At 47.9% G+C, this 19,271-nt stretch overlaps 1 protein-coding gene across 6 annotated transcripts in view; it reads right to left on the reverse strand.

Annotated features, from left to right (window-relative positions):
* LOC139234171 (annexin A2-like) overlaps window positions 1-19,271 on the reverse strand; it is a 138,361-nt gene that overhangs the window by 94,664 nt on the left and 24,426 nt on the right. For 5 of the 6 annotated variants that reach the window (XM_070865198.1, XM_070865199.1, XM_070865200.1 and 2 more), the window contains 5 exons: window positions 18,676-18,792; window positions 13,490-13,603; window positions 12,129-12,288; window positions 7,396-7,580; window positions 1,787-2,756 (listed from right to left, as the gene is read on the reverse strand). In XM_070865198.1, the coding sequence (XP_070721299.1) occupies window positions 1,787-2,756; window positions 7,396-7,580; window positions 12,129-12,288; window positions 13,490-13,603; window positions 18,676-18,792 (1,546 nt within the window). The remainder of the gene's footprint in view (window positions 1-1,786; window positions 2,757-7,395; window positions 7,581-12,128; window positions 12,289-13,489; window positions 13,604-18,675; window positions 18,793-19,271) is intronic. The other variant, XM_070865201.1, reaches the window with a different exon arrangement.

Below are 19,271 nucleotides of genomic sequence, written 5' to 3' on the forward strand. Positions count from 1 at the left end.
CTGATGAGACATAATAAGCTGTTCAGTTCCTTAATAAGCAGCCAACCCCCAGGCTACAAGTGAAAGCTTGAAGAGCACTCCTCACACAAGTACTCCACAAAAAGGCTCAAAAATAAACCTCAGCCCAGAGCAAATTAACATGGTGTTTGTGCATCCTGCTCCTCAACATCTCAGTGAGCACTTCAAACTGGCAACCCGAAGGTACAAAGGGGCTCAATCATTCCTCACCATGCTTCAGCTCGCCAACTAACCTTCCCCAGGCCTCCTCCTACATGCACCCACCTCCCCTTCCTCCACCCATACCCCTCCCCCACCACACCCTCCATCCATAACCCCCCCATACCCCTCCCCCACCACACCCTCCATCCATAACCCCCCCATACCCCTCCCCCACCACACCCTCCATCCATAAACCCCCCATACCCCTCCCCCACCACACACCCCTCCCCCACCACACCCTCCATCCATAAACCCCCCATACCCCTCCCCCACCACACTCCCTCCACCCTTACACCCCTCCCCCCACCACACCCTCCATCCATAAACCCCCCATACCCCTCCCCCACCACACACCCTCCACCCATACATCCCTCCCCCAGCATACCCACCATCCATAACCCCCCCATACCCCTCCCCCACCACACACCCTCCACCCATACACCCCTCCCCCAGCATACCCACCATCCATAACCCCCCATACCCCTCCCCTACCACACCCTCCATCCATAACCCCCCCATACCCCTCCCCCACCACACCCTCCATCCATAAACCCCCCATACCCCTCCCCCCACACCCTCCATCCATAAACCCCCCATACCCCTCCCCCACCACACTCCCTCCACCCTTACACCCCTCCCCCACCACACCCTCCATCCATAAACCCCCCATATCGCTCCCCAACCACACCCTCCATCCATAACCCCCATACCCCTCCCCCACCATCCATAAACCCCCCATACCCCTCCCCCACCACACTCCCTCCACCCTTACACCCCTCCCCCAGCATACCCACCATCCATAAACCCCCCCATACCCCTCCCCCACCACATCCTCCATCCATAACCCCCCATACCCCTCCCCCACCACACCCTCCATCCATAAACCCCCCCATACCCCTACCCCACCACACTCCCTCCACCCTTATACCCCTCCCCCCACACCCTCCATCCATAAAACCCCATACCCCTCCCCACCACACTCCCTCCACCCTTACACCCCTCCCCCACCACCCCCTCCACCCATAAACCCCCCATACCCCTCCCCCCACACCGCTCCCACAACAACCCCCTCCACCCATACCCCCCCGCAACCACACCCTCCTCCGCCCATAACCCCCCCCATACCCCTCCCCCACAATACCCTCCTCCTCCCATACCTCCCCCCGCCCCTCCCCCCCCCCAACCCCATACCCTCCCCGTGCCGGACCCTACTTGTGCCCAAACTGTATCTCACCAAAGCCGCTCAGCTGGGATTAGAAATAGAAACAGATAAAAATGACAGAACGCAGGACTTCAAAATATGGACTGAATAATTCAGCATGTCCTTTAACCCCGCTTCACCTCACGACTCCCCATGTGCAGCACCACGGGAGACCGAGAAAGCATTCCGCACAGGTTACCGCTCCTGTTAGAAAGCAGCACCCTGGGACCTATAATCTGCATCACGGGTGATTAGCTCTGTGTATATATAAGATCAATGACATGGGATGATTCCTCCTCAGTTTTAAATGATAGACAATACTTCAAGGCAGAATCCAAAAACGACTTTAGCCAGAAAGGGTATTACCGTTCTTATGTGTGCTGGTGTTCTGGGCTGTCTTGCAAAAAGAGCCGGGAATGTTCCTGAGAGCAGTGGGAGTTTGGGATTCCGATGCAGTGAGATTCCTGTCGAGTGGTAATTGGCCGGGAGCTGGGATTGGTTCCGGGGTCATTTGTGGCTGATCCACCAGGCGTTTGGGGCTGGGCTTCAACAGTTTGCACTGCATTCTCAGAATCTGTCCGACCGGGTCAAACTCCTTCGAGAGGGGCTTTGCCACCTTCCGTTTGCGTACCGGCCCAGTGGGCTTGAGGACTTGGCTGCTGGGCGCACGCCTTTCAGGGGATGGCGATTGAGGGGTATCCGGAATGATTTCTTCCGGACACTGAAGGTTGAGTTTCTCCTGGATGGATCCCGAAGCACTTGGAAAAGTTTTCACCGGCTCACAGACTTTACTGCTGCCTGCGTCACCCGTATCAATGATCAGGCGCTCACCATCTGAATCACTGTCCCCAGGGGAAGCATCCCTCTCGGACTCCAGCCCCATAACCAAGGTCGTTTCGTCGGAATCTGTGCCTGCCAAAGTATCACCGCCTCCTTCAGTCCTTTTCTCTTTCTTAGCATCAGTCTGTTGGTCTGATGTCCAATGCCCCTCACAGTCTATAGTTTCCACTGTGTTTGATTCAACGGCACCGCTGGGTTTGGACAGTGGGAAGAGAAGCGGTTTTTCCTGAATGATTTTCTTAGTTAAATCCACGGCCTGTGATTTCCCCTCAGGAAGCTGCTTGGTCTTATTGACCAGTGTCACCGGAGCAGGAAGGGTAGTACTGGTCGTTGAGGGCCGCTTGCCAGCTTTGGCAGCGCCACCTTTTTGGGAAGTCGGTTTTGCCGGGCCGGAGGAAACTGTGCCAAATGTCTCCAATTCAGTAAAGTCATGAAAGCCAAAATTGCTGCCTTCACAGGTGTTGATGGTTCTCTGGTGCTCACTAGAGTGGAACATCTATAGTTAAGAGGAGGAAAACAGGCACTGTTACTGGGAACAATTTATACAACGAAATGGTACACGCACTTCATGAAAAGGGTTTCGGGCAATCTTTTCATTTGTAAACTAACATGGCACAATTATATATGACTGTGCCACAGGAGCACGTTACTGCCCCAGCACAGCTCGTTATAAGAACACAAGGGGCTGGCCGGGACCCTTGGCTCGTTGCTTGCGGCGACGATGGGCCATACCGCCGGGGAGAGGCGCGCTGACGTGCAGCGTTGCCAACTGTGTTACCGACGGACTTTCGGCTCTCTCCCGACCCGTATGCCACGCCCAGAATACTGGGCAGCCCTGCCAGCAGCGGTAAGTGTGAAAACCTGCACAAAAGGTAGTTTTATTTTTAAATTTCTTTTCAGCGTTTCGATAGATAAGTGTCTTGTTTTTTTGGATTTTTTCCCCCCCTCCCAAGGCCTCTCTCGCAACATTCCTGGCCCTGGACTAAATTTGGCGAAACTTGCGTTTTTGCACCACAAATCCTTGTGCAACGCACGCCCCCCCTTACCGATACACCGTGAAACCCGAAAGTTCGGCCTAAAAACGGTCGCGCAGCGAAATTGGTAAGTTTCACATATTGCTACCGTTTTCGCCGAAAAAACCCAGAAAGCCGAAAATCCGCCCAAGAAATAGGAGCAGGAGTCGGCCATACGGCCCCTTGAGCCTGCTCCGCCATTCAATAAGATCACGGCTAATCTGATCATGGACTCAGCTCCACTTCCCTGCCCGTTCCCCATAACCCTTGACTCTCTTTATCGCTCAAAAAATCTGTCGATCTCCACCTTAAATATATTCTATGACCCAACCTCCACAGCTCTCTGGGGCAGAGAATTCCATAGATTCACGACACTCAGAAGAAATTCCTCCTCATCTCCGTTTTAAATGGGCGACCCATTATTCTGAAACTATGCCCCCTAGTTCTAGATCCCCCCACGAGGGGAAACATCCTCTCTGCATCTACCCTGTCAAGCCCCCTCAGAATTTTATACGTTTCACTAAGATCACCTCTTATTCTTCTAAACTCCAATGAGTATGGGCCTAACCTACTCAACCTTTCTTCATATGACAACGCCTTCATCTCAGGAATCAATCTGGGGAACCTTCTCTGAACTGCCTCCAATGCAAGTTACTGCTGAAACAGAGCATGCTACTGCAACACTTGAATACCTTGAGCAGGAGAATCTCCCTGGTCTGCACTAAAAGAGTTTAACTGGTCAAGGACTGAATAGGTTGAAGCTCTTTGATCTAGGAAAGAGAATATTGTGAGCTGTCCTAGCCGAGGTCTTTAAGAATATGAAAGGGTCTGTTATGTCTGTAATGCATTTATGAATGACTCCACGAGGCAATGTGTTGTACTCAAACTGTAGTGACCTTGGTCCTTTATTTGTAATTCCAGTGTGAGGCACAAGCATGGTGAGCAGCCTTTTATACTGGGCCTTGCACACCTATGCAGGTGACCTTCAGGTTTCCCAGCACAGTGCCCTCTGGTGGACAGCCTCTGCCACAGGGGCAGGAAACCCCGGTCTCCACCAGTTGCAATCTCTAGTGGTGCCAGCATAGTATATACACAGTGTAAACCCGCTGTACAGTCAGACCCCGCGGTACAGTGATATGTACAGTACAGTGAGACCCACGGTACAGTGAGACCCCGTGGTACAGTGATATGTACAGTACAGTGAGACCCCTAGGTACGGTGATATGTACAGTACAGTGAGACCCACGGTACAGTCAGACCCACGGTACAGTCAGACCCACGGTACAGTGGAGTCCCAGGGTGTGGGAGGACTGGGAAGCTGTTTGTACTGGGGCGATGCCAGCATTGAGAGAGGCGCCCGAGCTTTAGACTTGTCAGGGCAAGCTGATGGGGCTTAGAAAGAGTTGGTGCCCATACACAGGCTCTCTCTCTGAAGTAAATGTGAAGGACTTGATAATAGTTTGAACATGAATAAAGCTGTTAAAATTAAAATTCATTCTTGGCTTTAAAGAAAAAATCATTTGGAAAAAACAGGAAGTCAGAAATCTGGTTAAGCCAGAAGAATCATTCCGACACAGGCTGGAAAATTCGAGAGTCTGTACATATGCCAGCTTGCCGAAACCAGGAGATTAGAAGCAAAGAGCAATTGCTGGGGCAAACATCCAGACTCGGTTTTGGAGCAGGCCCGAATTCTTCCAGTAAACTGCAGAAAGATAAGTTTAAGCACGGGTTACAGCATGGGTTCTTCCTATTGGCAGGCAGCCGAGAGCCTCAAATGGTGGCCAAAAATATTCTCAACCATTTTCTGTGATGTGACCTGTTTGCTTTCTGCTTTCCAGGAGATTTGCATACGGCTGAATCATAATTAATACATTTCAATAGCAATTTTAATCACAATTATTACATGGGTAATATCAGCCAAACAGCTGCAAGAAATGATGCTGCAAGAATTAGGATTATTATGATCTGGAATGCGCTGCCTGAAAGGATGCTGGAAGCAGAGGACAGAGAATGGGACATTCTTGGATCTGGGCCGGAAGGGATGAAGGTTGAACAGGTTCCCACTGGTTCTATAGTTTCGTTCCACTCCAGCGGGAAACTTGTTGAGTGTGAGGTGGAGCATGGCCGCGAGGAAGATCGAGAAGAGGGTTGGCGCGATAACACAGCCCTGTTTGACCCCGGTCCGGATGTGGTAGATCGGTTGGTCAGGATCACGGCCTGCATGTCATCGTGGAGCAAGTGGAGGATGGTGACAAACTTTTGGGGGCAGCCGAAACAGAGGAGGACGCTCCATAGTTCCTCACAGTTGATAGTGTCAAAGGCCTTTGTAAGGTCAAAGAAGGCCACGTACAAGGGTTGGTGCTGTTCCCTGCATTTCTCTTGTAGTTGTGAAGGTGAAGATCATGTCCGTTGTACCCCGTAGTGGACGGAATCCACATTGTGACTCTGGGAGGAGTTCTTCAGCCACTGGGAGAAGACGGTTGAGGAGGATTCCTGCGATGACTTTTCGAGTAGCCAACAGTAGGGAGATTCCTCTGTAGTTGCCGCAGTCGGACTTATCCCCCTTTTTGAAGATGGTCACAATTACGGCATCTCTGAGATTTCCCGCTCTCCTTCTTTCACATAAGAAAGATGAGGTCATGCATTCATGCCAATATTACTTCTCTGCCATACTTTAAGTGCCTCGGCGGGGATTCCATCTGCTCCCGTTGCCTTGTTGTTCGTGAACTGATGGATGGCCTTTTCTACCTTGTGTAGGGCTGGGGTTTTGCAGAGATGGTGGCGTCCCATCCTCTGTCATCGAACTACAGTACGCGGACGACGCTTGCGTCTGCGCACATTCAGAGGCTGAACTCCAAACTATCATCAACATCTTTGCCGAGGCGTACGAAAGTATTGGCCTTACACTAAACATCCGTAAGACAAAGGTCCTCCACCAACCTGACCCCGTCTCACAGCACTGCCCCTCGGTCATCAAAATCCACGGCACGGCCTTGGACAACGTGGACCATTTTCCATACCTCGGAAGCCTACTATCAGCAAGGGCACATATCGACGATGAGGTCCAACACCGCCTCCAGTGCGCCAGCGCAGCCTTCGGTCGTCTGAGGAAGAGAGTGTTTGATGACCAGGACCTCAAATCTGGCACCAAGCTTATGGTCTACAGGGCAGTAGCGATACCCGCCCTCCTGTATGGCTCAGAGACATGGACCATGTACAGTAGACACCTCAAAGCGCTGGAGAAATACCACCAACGATGTCTCCGCAAGATCCTGCAAATCCCCTAAAAGCACCAACGTTAGCGTCCTCGATCAGGCCAACGTCCCCAGCATCGAAGCACTGACCACACTCGACCAGCTCCGTTGGGCGGGTCACATTGTCCACACGCCCAACACAAGACTCCCAGAGCAAGCGCTCTACTCAGAACTCCTACACGGCAAGCGAGCCCCAGGTGGGCAGAGGAAACCTCAAAGCCTCCTTGATAAAGTGCAACATTCCCACTGACACCTGGGAGTCCCTGGCCAAAGACCGCCCTAAATGGAGGAGAAGCATCCGGGAGGGCGCTGAGCACCTTGAGTCTCGTCGCCGAGAGCATGCAGAAAGCGAGCGCAGGCAGCGGAAGGAGCGTGTGGCAAACCAGACTCCCCACCCACCCTTTCCTTCAACCACTGTCTGTCCCACCTGTGACAGAGACTGTAATTCCCATATTGGACTGTTCAGTCACCTGAGAACTCACTTTTAGAGTGGAAGCAAGTCTTCCTCGATTTCGAGGGACCGCCTATGATGATGATGATGGAAACAGATTCAGTAGTAACTTGCAAGCGGGAATTGGATAAATACTCAAAGGGGAGAACATGGCTGTGGGAAAAGAGCAGGGAGGTGGAATTAATTGGGCAGCTTTCAAAGAGCCGGCACAGGCACGATGGGTTGAATGGCCTCCTTCTGTGCTGTAAGGTTGTAAGATTGTCCTGTAATTAGCTGATGCGAATGTGCTGGCAGAGTGTGTACATGACGTGTATGAAGGCAGAGTATTTACAATATAGACAGACCCGATAACATTTTTGTTCCTCTTTCCGTACGATGAGAGAGACCCAGACAGAAGGCTCGATCAATAAAACTTACATTCTCCTGCGCTGGGTCGCTGTTTTCTTCCATGTCCAATGTCATGCAAGGTACAGCTGTGTAATATTTTTTGGACATCAACAGGTCCAAAGGAACTTTGTAAAAAAGCAAGTTCTTCTCTCGTACAGTCAGCTCCTTCTTCGCGAGTGGAGAGTCCATGAAGACAACTTTCACCATCTTATTCCCTTTGAAGACAAAACAAAACAAAACAGCGTTTCAGTCACGAGCTAATGGTCGGGGCTCTCAGACGATGTAAAGTCTGCATGAGTGGTTTGCCGAGCATGAAGGATCCACACACCGATCACAGAGAAGCTCATGCTGACTATTCCTTCCGTAACCAAAGATATAAAGCAGCAAAAGTAATGCGAGAGAGAGAGCGAGCACTGAAAAACACATCTAACTCTGAACTTCCAAAATCTGAGGCACCAGTGGGGAGAATTACATCATGAAGGGCATTGAGAAGAACTCGCTTTTCAAAGCTGGTAAAGAATGTTAAGTGGGGCACGAGACATTCTGAGAATAGTTAATCCCTCGGGAGGTTTCGCAGAGAATCAGGAGTGTCGTATAACATATTATATAACACCAACAGGGCATGGGAGCAATGGCCAATTAACATGTTTCTTCTACTGGCTGTGAAGAAACATTGGCCTGAACATCACGAGACCTCAGTCCTCTTCAACCAGTGCAAGCCAGATCCTCATATCCCAATGTGCTTCCACCTCCCAACCAAAGTCCCAACCTGCTCCCTCTGCCTGATTCTCCCTAAGCTGCTCCCTCTGCCTGATTCTCCCTAACCTGCTCCCTCTCTCTCACCTGACCCCTCCCTCTAGCTTGTTTCGCTCTAACCCGACCCCCCTCTATCCCGACCCCTCTGCCTGATTCTCTAATTTGCCCGCTGCCTGACTCTCGATCCCGTACCTCTCCAATTGAACCTGGTGTAAGGGGAGTATAATCATAGAATGAATGGGGAAATGCCTTCAAAAGTACAAGAATGGGCAAACGGTAACAATAATCGTGTAACCAGCCTGTAGGGGGAAGTCGATGGGAGGAATGAGTGCAAAAACGGGAAATGAAAATAGAAGAAAAAGCAAAGACTAAAACCAAAATGGGAAAATGATCAATCAGGAAAGAGTAAATACTGGAGCGGGCTAGGGGGAGGGGGCTGGCTAGGGGGAGGCGACTGGCTAGGGGGAGGGGAGGGGGCGGCAGGATAGAGAAGCAGCAAGGCCGGACAGCCAGCATGGATTTGTTAAAGGCAAATCGTATCTGAGGAACTTGATTGGATTGTGTGAGGAGATAATAGAGAAGTTTGATCAAAGAGCGGGGATGTGGGACTGAGCACAAGTGCTCTTTCAAAGAGCAACAGGGCACGATGGGCCGAATAGCCTCTTTCTGTGCTGTAAGTTTCTGTGATTACGGTGAGACTAATGCTGCTCGGTTGTTTATGAGTAAATGTACTTCAGCGAGGGGCAGATCCACGGTTAAACCCAAACGTTGCAGTCTGAGCTGCGCCCCTCTGCCGTTAGCTCTGTGAAAACAGCATCTCGCTGTCTGCCTCAGCACTGAAGTGGGTGGAATAGCGGGACGTCGCTGTATTTGTGCAGTAGATACCAATTAAACTCGCCACAGAAAATTCAGTCGTGTCCATTCCCGTCTAAGAACCCTCTTAATGATGTGTGTGAGAAGTGTGATGTGATGTGATAAAGCAGGTGCTCTACTCGAAACTCCTACACGGCAAGCGAGCCCAAGGTAGGCAAGGACGCCCTCAAAGCCTCCTTGATAAAGTACAACATCCCCATCAACACCTGGGAGTCCCTGGCCCAAGACCTGCCCTAAGTGGAGGAAGAGCATCCGGGAGGGCACTGAGCACCTCGAGTCTCGTCGCCGAGAGCATGCAGAAACCAAGCGCAGGCAGCGGAAGGAGCGTGCGGCAAACCAGACTCCCCACCCACCCTTTCCTCCAACCACGGTCTGTCCCACCTGTGATAGAGACTGTAATTCCTGTATTGGACTGTTCAGTCACTTAAGAACTCACTTTTAGAGTGGAAACAAGTCTTCCTCGATTCCGAGGGACAACCTATGATGAAGTGTTAAGTACTGCTGATCGACCTCTCTGGTACTGAAAATTAACTATTCCGAGTGTGGAGTCTCATGCCATCAAATTTTAATTGTTGTTGGAGGTATTAAAAATGTAATTTAAAAAAAAAAACTTTTCCTTCAGATCTCTTTTCTCTCTCTTAATCCAGTCTTTCTTTCCCTCTCTTTATTTCTTTCTGTACCTGATGTGACATTGAATACATCCACTGTAATTTACACTAATTCTCAGTCCTTACATTACAACAATGACTACACTTCAAAAGTACTTCATTGGCTGTAAAGCGCTTTGAGACGTCTGGTGGTCGTGAAAGGCGCTATATAAATGCAAGTCTTTCTTCTTTACGCTGTTAATTTCACAATGTCTCAATCTGATTGGTTAGGGACATACACAATTGCTCGCCCAGTTCACTCTGGTCCTAGAGGCCCAATTTCACACTGCCACATATCAGCAAAATGCCTCACAAGGTTTTTTAAAACCTATACTTGCAAGGGTGAGTGCAGCTACTGACTGATGCTGTTACAATCCCTGCCACAGCAAACTGTGGCCCATTATAGTTAGAATAGTAAACCTCAGCACTACACAGTGCCATCCCGTGGCCAAAAGATGACAGTTCAACTTGTGAAAATTTCACTCAATGCCTTGAAATGCAAATGTTTGTGCCAATGTGCAACAGAAAATGTCTGCGCCAAAGAGCGAATATTAAACTCATAAAGCAGTGCTAATAAACCCCACTACTGCGGGGTGGGTGCAGGAACCGTGCATTCAAATCTTGCTCCCAATCTGCGCCGCTCTTGGAGTCTGAGTTTACAGCTGATTTTTTGGAGTGCTCAGGACCAGAAGTCACAAATGATCACAATGAGCCGAGGCCTATAATTTCAGCACATTCCACATACACAGGGCTGTGCACCATCATTAACTTGATACCTCAAAGCTGTAACAAACCCTTTCCCCAGTCTCACGGGCAGCTGGAATTAGATCAGACTACATTGTGGGAAAAAATAATTACACTTCACAAATATGTAGACAGTGACGTACACACAAGTACATATACACAGACATGCAGAGACACAGACACACACATATGCAGAGACATGCACAGAGACAATAGATATGAACAGAGACAAGAGACACACACACGGAAACACACACACACAGGCACAAACTATTCCCGGCCGCTAACTTTCCTGCCCCGCCGCCATTATTGCCCCAAAAACATAAACACCTAAACACCAGCTCCATAAGATACTGAGGGGGACTGACAGGGTGGGGGACTGATCCCTGGGATGAGAGGCTTGTCCTCTGAGGAGGGATTGAGTGGATTAGGCCGACTCTCTCTGGATTTTAGAAGAATGATCTCATTGAAACATTTAAGATTCTGAGATGAGGATTGTGAATCTTTGGAAATCTCTACCCCAAAGGGCTGTGGATGTTGAGTCATTGAGAATATTCAAGGCTGAGATTGATAGATTTTTGGTGAAGAGGGGAATCAAGGGATATGGAGATTGGGCGGGAAAGTAGTGTCAAGGTCAAAGATCAGCCGTGATCTTATTGAATGGCGGAGCAGGCTCGAGGGGTCGTATGGCCTGCTCCTAATTCTTATGGATGCTGAGAGGTTGTTTCCCCGGGCTGGAGAGGCTAGAACTATGGGCCTCAGGATAAGGGGTGGGCCATTTAAGACTGAGACGAGGAGGAATTTCTTCATTCAGAGGGTTGTGAATCTTTGGAATTCTCTACCCCAGAGGGCTGTGGATGTTGAGTCATTGAGAATATTCAAGGCTGAGATTGATAGATTTTTGGTGAAGAGGGGAATCAAGGGATATGGAGATCGGGCGGGAAAGTAGTGTCAAGGTCAAAGATCAGCCGTGATCTTATTGAATGGCGGAGCAGGCTCGAGGGGTCGTATGGCCTGCTCCTAATTCTTATGGATGCTGAGAGGTTGTTTCCCCGGGCTGGAGAGGCTAGAACTATGGGCCTCAGGATAAGGGGTGGGCCATTTAAGACTGAGACGAGGAGGAATTTCTTCATTCAGAGGGTTGTGAATCTTTGGAATTCTCTACCCCAGAGGGCTGTGGATGCTGAGCCGTTGAGTATATTCAAGGCTGAGATCAAAAGACTTTTTCGCTCTAGGGGAACCAAGGGATATGGAGATTGGGCAGGAAAGTGCCGTTGAGGCTGATGGGCCGAATGGCCTACTCCTGCTCCGAATTCTTACGATCTTACGCAACGCCTGTCCGTTCACTTCCGCCACTCCTCCCACGGGGCAACTGTTTCCGCATACGGCCTCTAATCCAGCATCCTGCGATTCACGTTAATGCACAAGTTATCTGCCCCAACATAAGGAATGCACAGAGTGCCAGACAGTGAGGGTCCAAAGCAGAGGCATCTTCATCAAACACAACTAAACACACTAAAGGAATTCGAACACAACGACTAGTGTTGCTCAACTGGATCGACTTCCTGGTGGCCCGACGTTTAATGGCCAACGCGTGGCTACAGAACGAGACAACAATCTTACGTCACCAGCAACTAATGAGCCTGCATTTTACCCAATCGCCTTTGCTAATAAATAACCAGAGAAAGAATGAACATGCATTTACATAATCATAGTCCAATTGTGAAATATTCGAAGGATTACCTTCGCCACAGACGGTTTTCACGCGCACTGGAACCTCCCAGGGTTCCGTGTAGTTTGGTCCGCAATTATTCAACAGAGCAAACAGGGCCTGGCTGGTGAGACACACCTTAGCTCCGTACTTCGCACTCAGCTTCTCCGCGTTAACATCACCGCTAATATCCTAAAAACAAAAACAAACATCGCGCGTGTTACTACAACAACAACTCACATTTATACAGCGCATTTAACGCAGTAAAACATTCCAAAGCGCGTCGCAAGAGCGTGATCAGACATAACTTGACACCGAGCCATGTAAGGTGATATTAGGACAGGTGAGCAAAAGATTGGTCAAAGAGGTAGGTTTTAAGGAGCGTCTTAAAAGGAGGAAAGGTGGAGAGGTTTAGGGAGGGAGTTTGTGGAAGATACTGAATTTGAGTGGCTGTTTCCCTCAGTGACAGAAAGGGGATCAGAATTGATGAATTAACCCATTGGGCTGGCACGAAAGCCACAATGGAGTTTCTGTTTTTTTCTTCTAAGCAGGAGTGCTGATGATGCAAGTTTACCAAGAGGGCTTGTTTAATATGGAAGTGACTTCAAGGTGTTACCGAACTTGAACTTTTGCTGGAACAAAGGAGAAAAGTTCCAGTAATGTTCAAGAGTTTGAACTTCTTTATCTGCAATGATGGATCTCAAATGTCGCAGCATGGTGACAAAATTGAACTCAAGACTTTGCTTTAAAAAAAATGCTAGGAATTAATGATTTAGAGTCATCTTCCACGATACTCGACAGGAAGGATAAAGAACTTCCATCCAAATGCAATACAGATACCTTGTGTTTTGTTAAATCACAAAGGCTGGATATAGCTTATTGTGAAATTAAAATCGACCAGCCAAATTGATACGAGTTGCTGCTCAAGCACTCGGGAAGGGAAATTTATCATAAATTTAAGGGGATAATTCAATCTTATTTTTTGAAAAGATCCAGTCTATGTGGTTCCATTTAAACTGTGTTTAAAAGGATGCTTTTGGGGGGAGGCCGGTTGTGTTCTTGCAGACTGGACTGCTCTCTGGAATGACAATATTTTAAGAAGGTTGATTGAGAGCTTATCAGCAGTCGAAACATAACATAATCAGTAACCCACAAAAGAGCTTAAAACCAACGTGCTTGTGTAAACACCAAGGGAAGATAGTGGTTCAGATATTACAGACACCTACTACCCCAAGCCGACTACCCCACTCATTCTTCAGACCGCCACCCCGATCACTACGACCCCGCTTCTGGTTTGGGACTGCCCCAAACACAAGCCAGGTCCAAGGGGAGGCGTTGTTAGAAGACCGTCAAGAAAAGTTGTGTATGACAAATGTACAGTACGAACTAGTACCTTTGTGCTAAATATGTTAAATATGAAATTGCCTGACTGGTGTCCAAAGGAGCAGAAACAGATCCACGCGAATTTGGTTAAAGTGTTGCTCAAGCAAAAGGTAGGATAGGCCCTCTGAGGGAAAAATGAGAAGGAAGAGAGGATTAGTAACTAATGCAGGCACAGTATATGGCGCCGGTATGGCTACTGTAAATACCCTGGATATAACAAATTTGAACGATAAGGTTAAAACATTGACTAATCAGATCAAGGAAGTTCTAAAGGATTTGAACGACTCAGCAAACCTCATCACAGGCAGGCAAGGAGGATACTCAGACCCAGGAAGGGATAATGAGAGTTTTAGAAGGACATGCTCAAACCATCAATAAAATAATTCGGGTAACTCAGAGACATGACAATATAACTCAAAGCCAAACGTTATGTAGTGATAATGGGGACTGGGTTTTGAATCAACTAAGAGAACATTTAATGTTAGCTAACCAGGAGAAAGTACCAACCTGGATAAACAATACCCAACTATTTACACTAGTCAGAAGCAAGGATTATTATGATGGTCACATCAACAATTGTGAACTGAGGAAACTTTGTAAAGTTTGGTTCAACAAGGACTGCAAGGGCAGTAGCAGTAGTAGTGCCTTGGGTCTAGTTATAGGTATACTAATTATGGTAGAGCAAGGAAAGATGAATTCGGTGAAGATCCAGAATATAGAGAGAATACTGGGAGGAGTCTGGGTAAGGTATGACCATCTGTTGTCATATGCCGTAGAACAGAACGATACTTTGGTCGGCACCAGACTTGATCAATGCGAACAAACAGAGCGAGTGGTGATATGTCCATACAAAATCTATTCCACCAACACCGCCAGGTGTGGGTTCAAGGGGACCTTGGCTGTGAATTGTACCCTGAAAATGGAATCCATCACCAGGGTAATGAAACTTATTGTTTCACAACCGAAGTCAGCTATCACCATGGGAACTGGGAATGTCCCATAAAAATCCCGACTTTCTGTATGCACCCTTTAATACCCATGAGATTGGATAATGAAGAGGGAAGAGATACTGTCAGGGTCAAGGTGACTGATAGCCTGAAAGGAATCTGGGCAATTACTTTGAGAAATATGACATTAATATCCAGTTAGAAAAGGAACATTTGACGAGAATCAGCTTGAACTGGTACATCAGACCTATATATGAGTGGAGCAGAACACGAAGGAAATAGGCCAAGGAATAAAAGGTATCAAGTTAGATACTTGGTGGGATGAAATATGGAACTGGGGTGAGAATATCAATATACACCCATGAATCAGGCTGCTCTCACACCTTTCGGTGATCCTGATTGCTATAATATTCGTATTGTGTATCACCTGGAGGAGCATGGTACGATTGGAAAAAGGGGTTGAAACTGAGCCTCAACAACGTGGAAGTCTATCAGGCTATGCAACATGTCACAGGAGATACTTATGAGGATGAAGAAGAATGATCAATATAACCTATGGTTAATATGATCAAAGGGAGGACTGTGGAAAATACTGCAGCCACTATCAGGTCAAGACATGTCGCATATACGGGACAACAAGTCACAACGGAACTGGACACGATAATCACATTATCAAAAGCAAACACACAGAAATTCAAAGACCGCCAAGCTTCATCTAATCAAGGGTGTGTAATCAGGTCAAAGAAAATGTGAGATGCCTTGTGACTACCACAAGATGTTCTGGAAGACTGTGGCCTCAGATATGAGTCACCCCATGGGCACGTTGGGGCATGTAGACTAAGTCTAAGAATGATATTAAAGTAGAGAGAAAAGGCTGGTCAATCAGAGAGAACCTAGGAGCAACACCTCGAGACACAAGGACCTCAAGTTAGGAACTTGACGCAGGACACCAGAGTGGAGACTGATCAGCTCTGTTTAAACGGACTATATAGTACACAAGATGTGAGGCTTGTGTGGTTTGCTTGTCGGTATTTTTACTATTTGCTATTAAAGTGTTTCATTGGAATAGCTGAGAATTGTTTCAATTATTCTCGACACCCAAAGACCTGAACCGTAACTGTTCTAGTGCTGTGGTGAACTACTCGTCAATCCGACACTCAGTTCACAAAGTCACAGAGTTCCAGAGCTTCGGGCCCCAGGCAGCTGAAGGCACGGCCACCAATGGTGGCGCATTTAAAACCGGAGACGCGCAGGAGGCCAGAATTGGAGGAGCGCAGAGATCTCGGAGGGTTGGAGAAACAGGAACAATCGCTCGGGAATTTTAGCCAGCAATTCTGCGATACGATACGATACATGCCAACTTGAAATATTTTTCATTCCACATAAAAAGTGAATGATAAAGAGCTTCCAGTTACACTTCAGCTAACAACGGTTTAAAGGTGTGTAACAAGTTGCACTGTCGGTGCCTAGCACCTCAGCTTATACTGCAGAGAAACTCCTCCACCCCAATCAGCTCTGCTCTCATCAGTGTCAGCCGTGGCTCAGTGGGCAGCACTCTCGTCTCGGAGTCCGAAGGTTGTGGGTTCGAGTCCCACTCCAGGAACTTGAGCACATAAATCTAGGCTGACACTGCAGTGCTGAGGGAGTGCCGCACTGTCGGAGGTGCCGTCTTTCAGATGAGACGTTAAATCGAGGCCCCGTCTGCTCTCTCAGGTGGATGTAAAAGATTCCATGGCATTTTTTCAAAGGAGAGCAGGGGAGTTATCCCTGGTGTCCTGGTCAATATTTATTCCTTAAATCAACATAACAAAAACAGATTATCTGGTCATTATCACATTGTTGTTTGTGGGAGTTTGCTGTGTGCAAATTGGCTGCTGCGATTACAACAGTGACTACACTCCAAAAGTACTTCATTGGCTGTAAAGTGCTGAGAGACATCCGGTGGTTATGAAAGGCGCTATGTAAATCCAAGTCTTTTTTTTCTGATGCCCAAATTTCTGTCAGTTCTATTATTAAACTACAAGTAATATCATCATAATCATAGGCGGTCCCTTGTATCAAGGATGACTTGCTTCCACACCAAAAAGGGATGAGTTCACAGGTGTTTCAATGAACATAAGAACATAAGAACAAGGAACAGGAGTAGGCCATCTAGCCCCTCGAGCCTGCTCCGCCACTCAACAAGATCACGGCTGATCTGGCCGTGGACTCAGCTCTACTTACCCGCCCGCTCCCCGTAACCCTTACGTTATTGGTTAAAAATCTATCTATCTGTGATTTGAATACTTTCAATGAGCTAGCCTCAACTGCTTCCCTGGGCAGAGAATTCCACAGATTCACAACCCTCTGGGAGAAGAAATTCCTTTTCAACTCGGTTTTAAATTGGCTCCCCCGTATTTTGAGGCTGTGCCCCCTAGTTCTAGTCTCCCCGACCAGTGGAAACAACCTCTCTGCCTCTATCCTGTCTATCCCTTTCATTATTTTAAATGTTTTTATAAGATCACCTCTCATCCTTCTGTACTCCAACGAGTAAAGACCCAGTCTACTCAATCTATCATCATAAGGTAACCCCCTCATCTCCGGAATCAGCCAAGTGAATCGTCTCTGTACCCCCTCCAAAGCTAGTATATCCTTCCTTAAGTAAGGTGACCAAAACTGCACGCAGTACTCCAGGTGCGGCCTCACCAATACCCTGTACAGTTGCAGCAGGACCTCCCTGCTTTTGTACTCCATCCCTCTCGCAATGAAGGCCAACATTCCATTTGCCTTCCTGATTACCTGCTGCACCTGCAAACTAACTTTTTGGGATTCATGCACAAGGACCCCCAGGTCCCTCTGCACCACAGCATGTTGTAATTTCTCCCCATTCAAATAATAAATGTTTTTTTTTCCAAGGTGGATGACCTCACACTTTCCGACATTGTATTCCATCTGCCAAACCTTAGCCATTCGCTTAACCTATCCAAATCTCTTTGCAGCCTCTCTGTGTCCTCTACACAACCCGCTTTCCCACTAATCTTTGTGTCATCTGCAAATTTTGTTACACTACACTCTGTCCCCTCTTCCAGGTCATCTATGTATATTGTAAACAGTTGCGGTCCCAGCACCGATCCCTATGGCACACCAATAACCACCGATTTCCAACCTGAAAAGGACCCATTTATCCTGACTCTCTGCTTTCTGTTAGCCAGCCAATTCTCGATCCATGCTAATACATTTCCTCTGATTCCGCGTACCTTTATCTTCTGTATGGCACCTTATCGAATGCCTTTTGGAAATCTAAATACACCACATCCATCGGTACACCTCTATCCACCATGCTCGTTATATCCTCAAAGAATTCCAGTAAATTAGTTAAACGTGATTTCCTCTTCATGAATCCATGTTGTGTCTGCTTGATTGCACTATTCCTATCTAGATGTCCCGCTATTTCTTCCTTAATGATAGCTTCAAGCATTTTCCCCACTACAGATGTTAAACTAACCGGCCTATAGTTACCTGTCTTTTGTCTGCCCCCTTTTTTTAAACAGAAGGACCTAATATTCCTGGTCCTGAACTATATGTTAGAGGGGTGGAAGATGCCTGTGTGTGGATTTTTTTAACGTGGGGTGACCGTTGCACATCAGCCACCACACGGGCTTGACAGAGCTAGGTCTTGGTCCAGTGGCAAGGATTAACCAAAATGACTGGAGACCTGCTCTGCTGCACGGTCCTAGAGCGCACACATATCGCAGTGTGGGCTGGCCCGTGCTGCCCCTGGGCCCTCGCCTCTCCTGGGCCCCGCTAAGATTATAAGCATGACAACTAGTTTGGCTGTGTGCGCTAAATGGGAATGACGGCAAGTTTATTTTACTTGTTGGTGCAGGGTTGTAAAGATAGCTTAGTATAAATCCCTAGCGTATTTTACCTCCCTGGTGCCAGTGTAAGTTTCATCACAGAGGGTGCAGAGCATTCCGCTGGGGGAAGGGATAGAGCCAGAAGTTATAGTCCATATCGAAACCAATGGCATAGGGAAGAAAAGGGTGGAGGTCCTGCAGTCAGAGCTTAAGGAACAGATTGGATTAAGGACCGATTGGATGTCTGTAAAATGGCGACCGAATGAGACCTGTGCTCCGAGCCAATAACCTCGCTTCACCGGAAGACGAGACCTGCCCAGGTCAACAAACATCTAAATAACACATAAAATTCCCGACCCATTCCTCTCGAGCTGCCGAACGGTAAAAGCACGTTCTCTGTGTACGAGACTTACGGACTCAAAGGCAGATGCCCTCTCTGGAGGCGGAGTAAATGCACTGATGGTTTTATAATCTGTTGGTAACTGGTTTAAGGAAGTTTCGGTTGGGACCCGCAGAAACAGAGCCCTGCCCTGAAAGAGAAAGAGTCAGAAAACTGAGTCAACAAGCACTTCTCAGTAATATCCACTGACAAAAAGGTTTCAACCGTAGAAACGTTGCAGAAAATCTAGCCTGGAAATTTCCGTTGTTGAATTATAGAAAACAATTCTGAAAGTAGACGGGACCAGAGTTTTAACTAGTGGCATCAGCAAACTTTGGCATCTTTCTAGTTGTGCCTGCAAACCAGGTGCGTAAAATGGAAGCGTGGTCCAGCACAGATCTGTGGGTCACACCATTCACATCCCACCATTCTGAAACACCTCCGTCTCAGCTCAATATCCAATTCACAGAATCATAGAATGACAGAGCACAGCGGGCCATTCGGCCCTTCGTGCCTGTGCTGGCTCTCTACTTTTCCAATTCGTCTTACTTTCCCCATAACCCTGCATATGTTTTTCCCTTCGAGTATATATCCAATAGTCTTTTGAAAGTTACTGTTGAATCGGGTTAC

The sequence above is a fragment of the Pristiophorus japonicus genome, chromosome 21 (assembly GCF_044704955.1).
Source record: "Pristiophorus japonicus isolate sPriJap1 chromosome 21, sPriJap1.hap1, whole genome shotgun sequence".
NCBI lineage: Eukaryota > Metazoa > Chordata > Chondrichthyes > Pristiophoridae > Pristiophorus > Pristiophorus japonicus.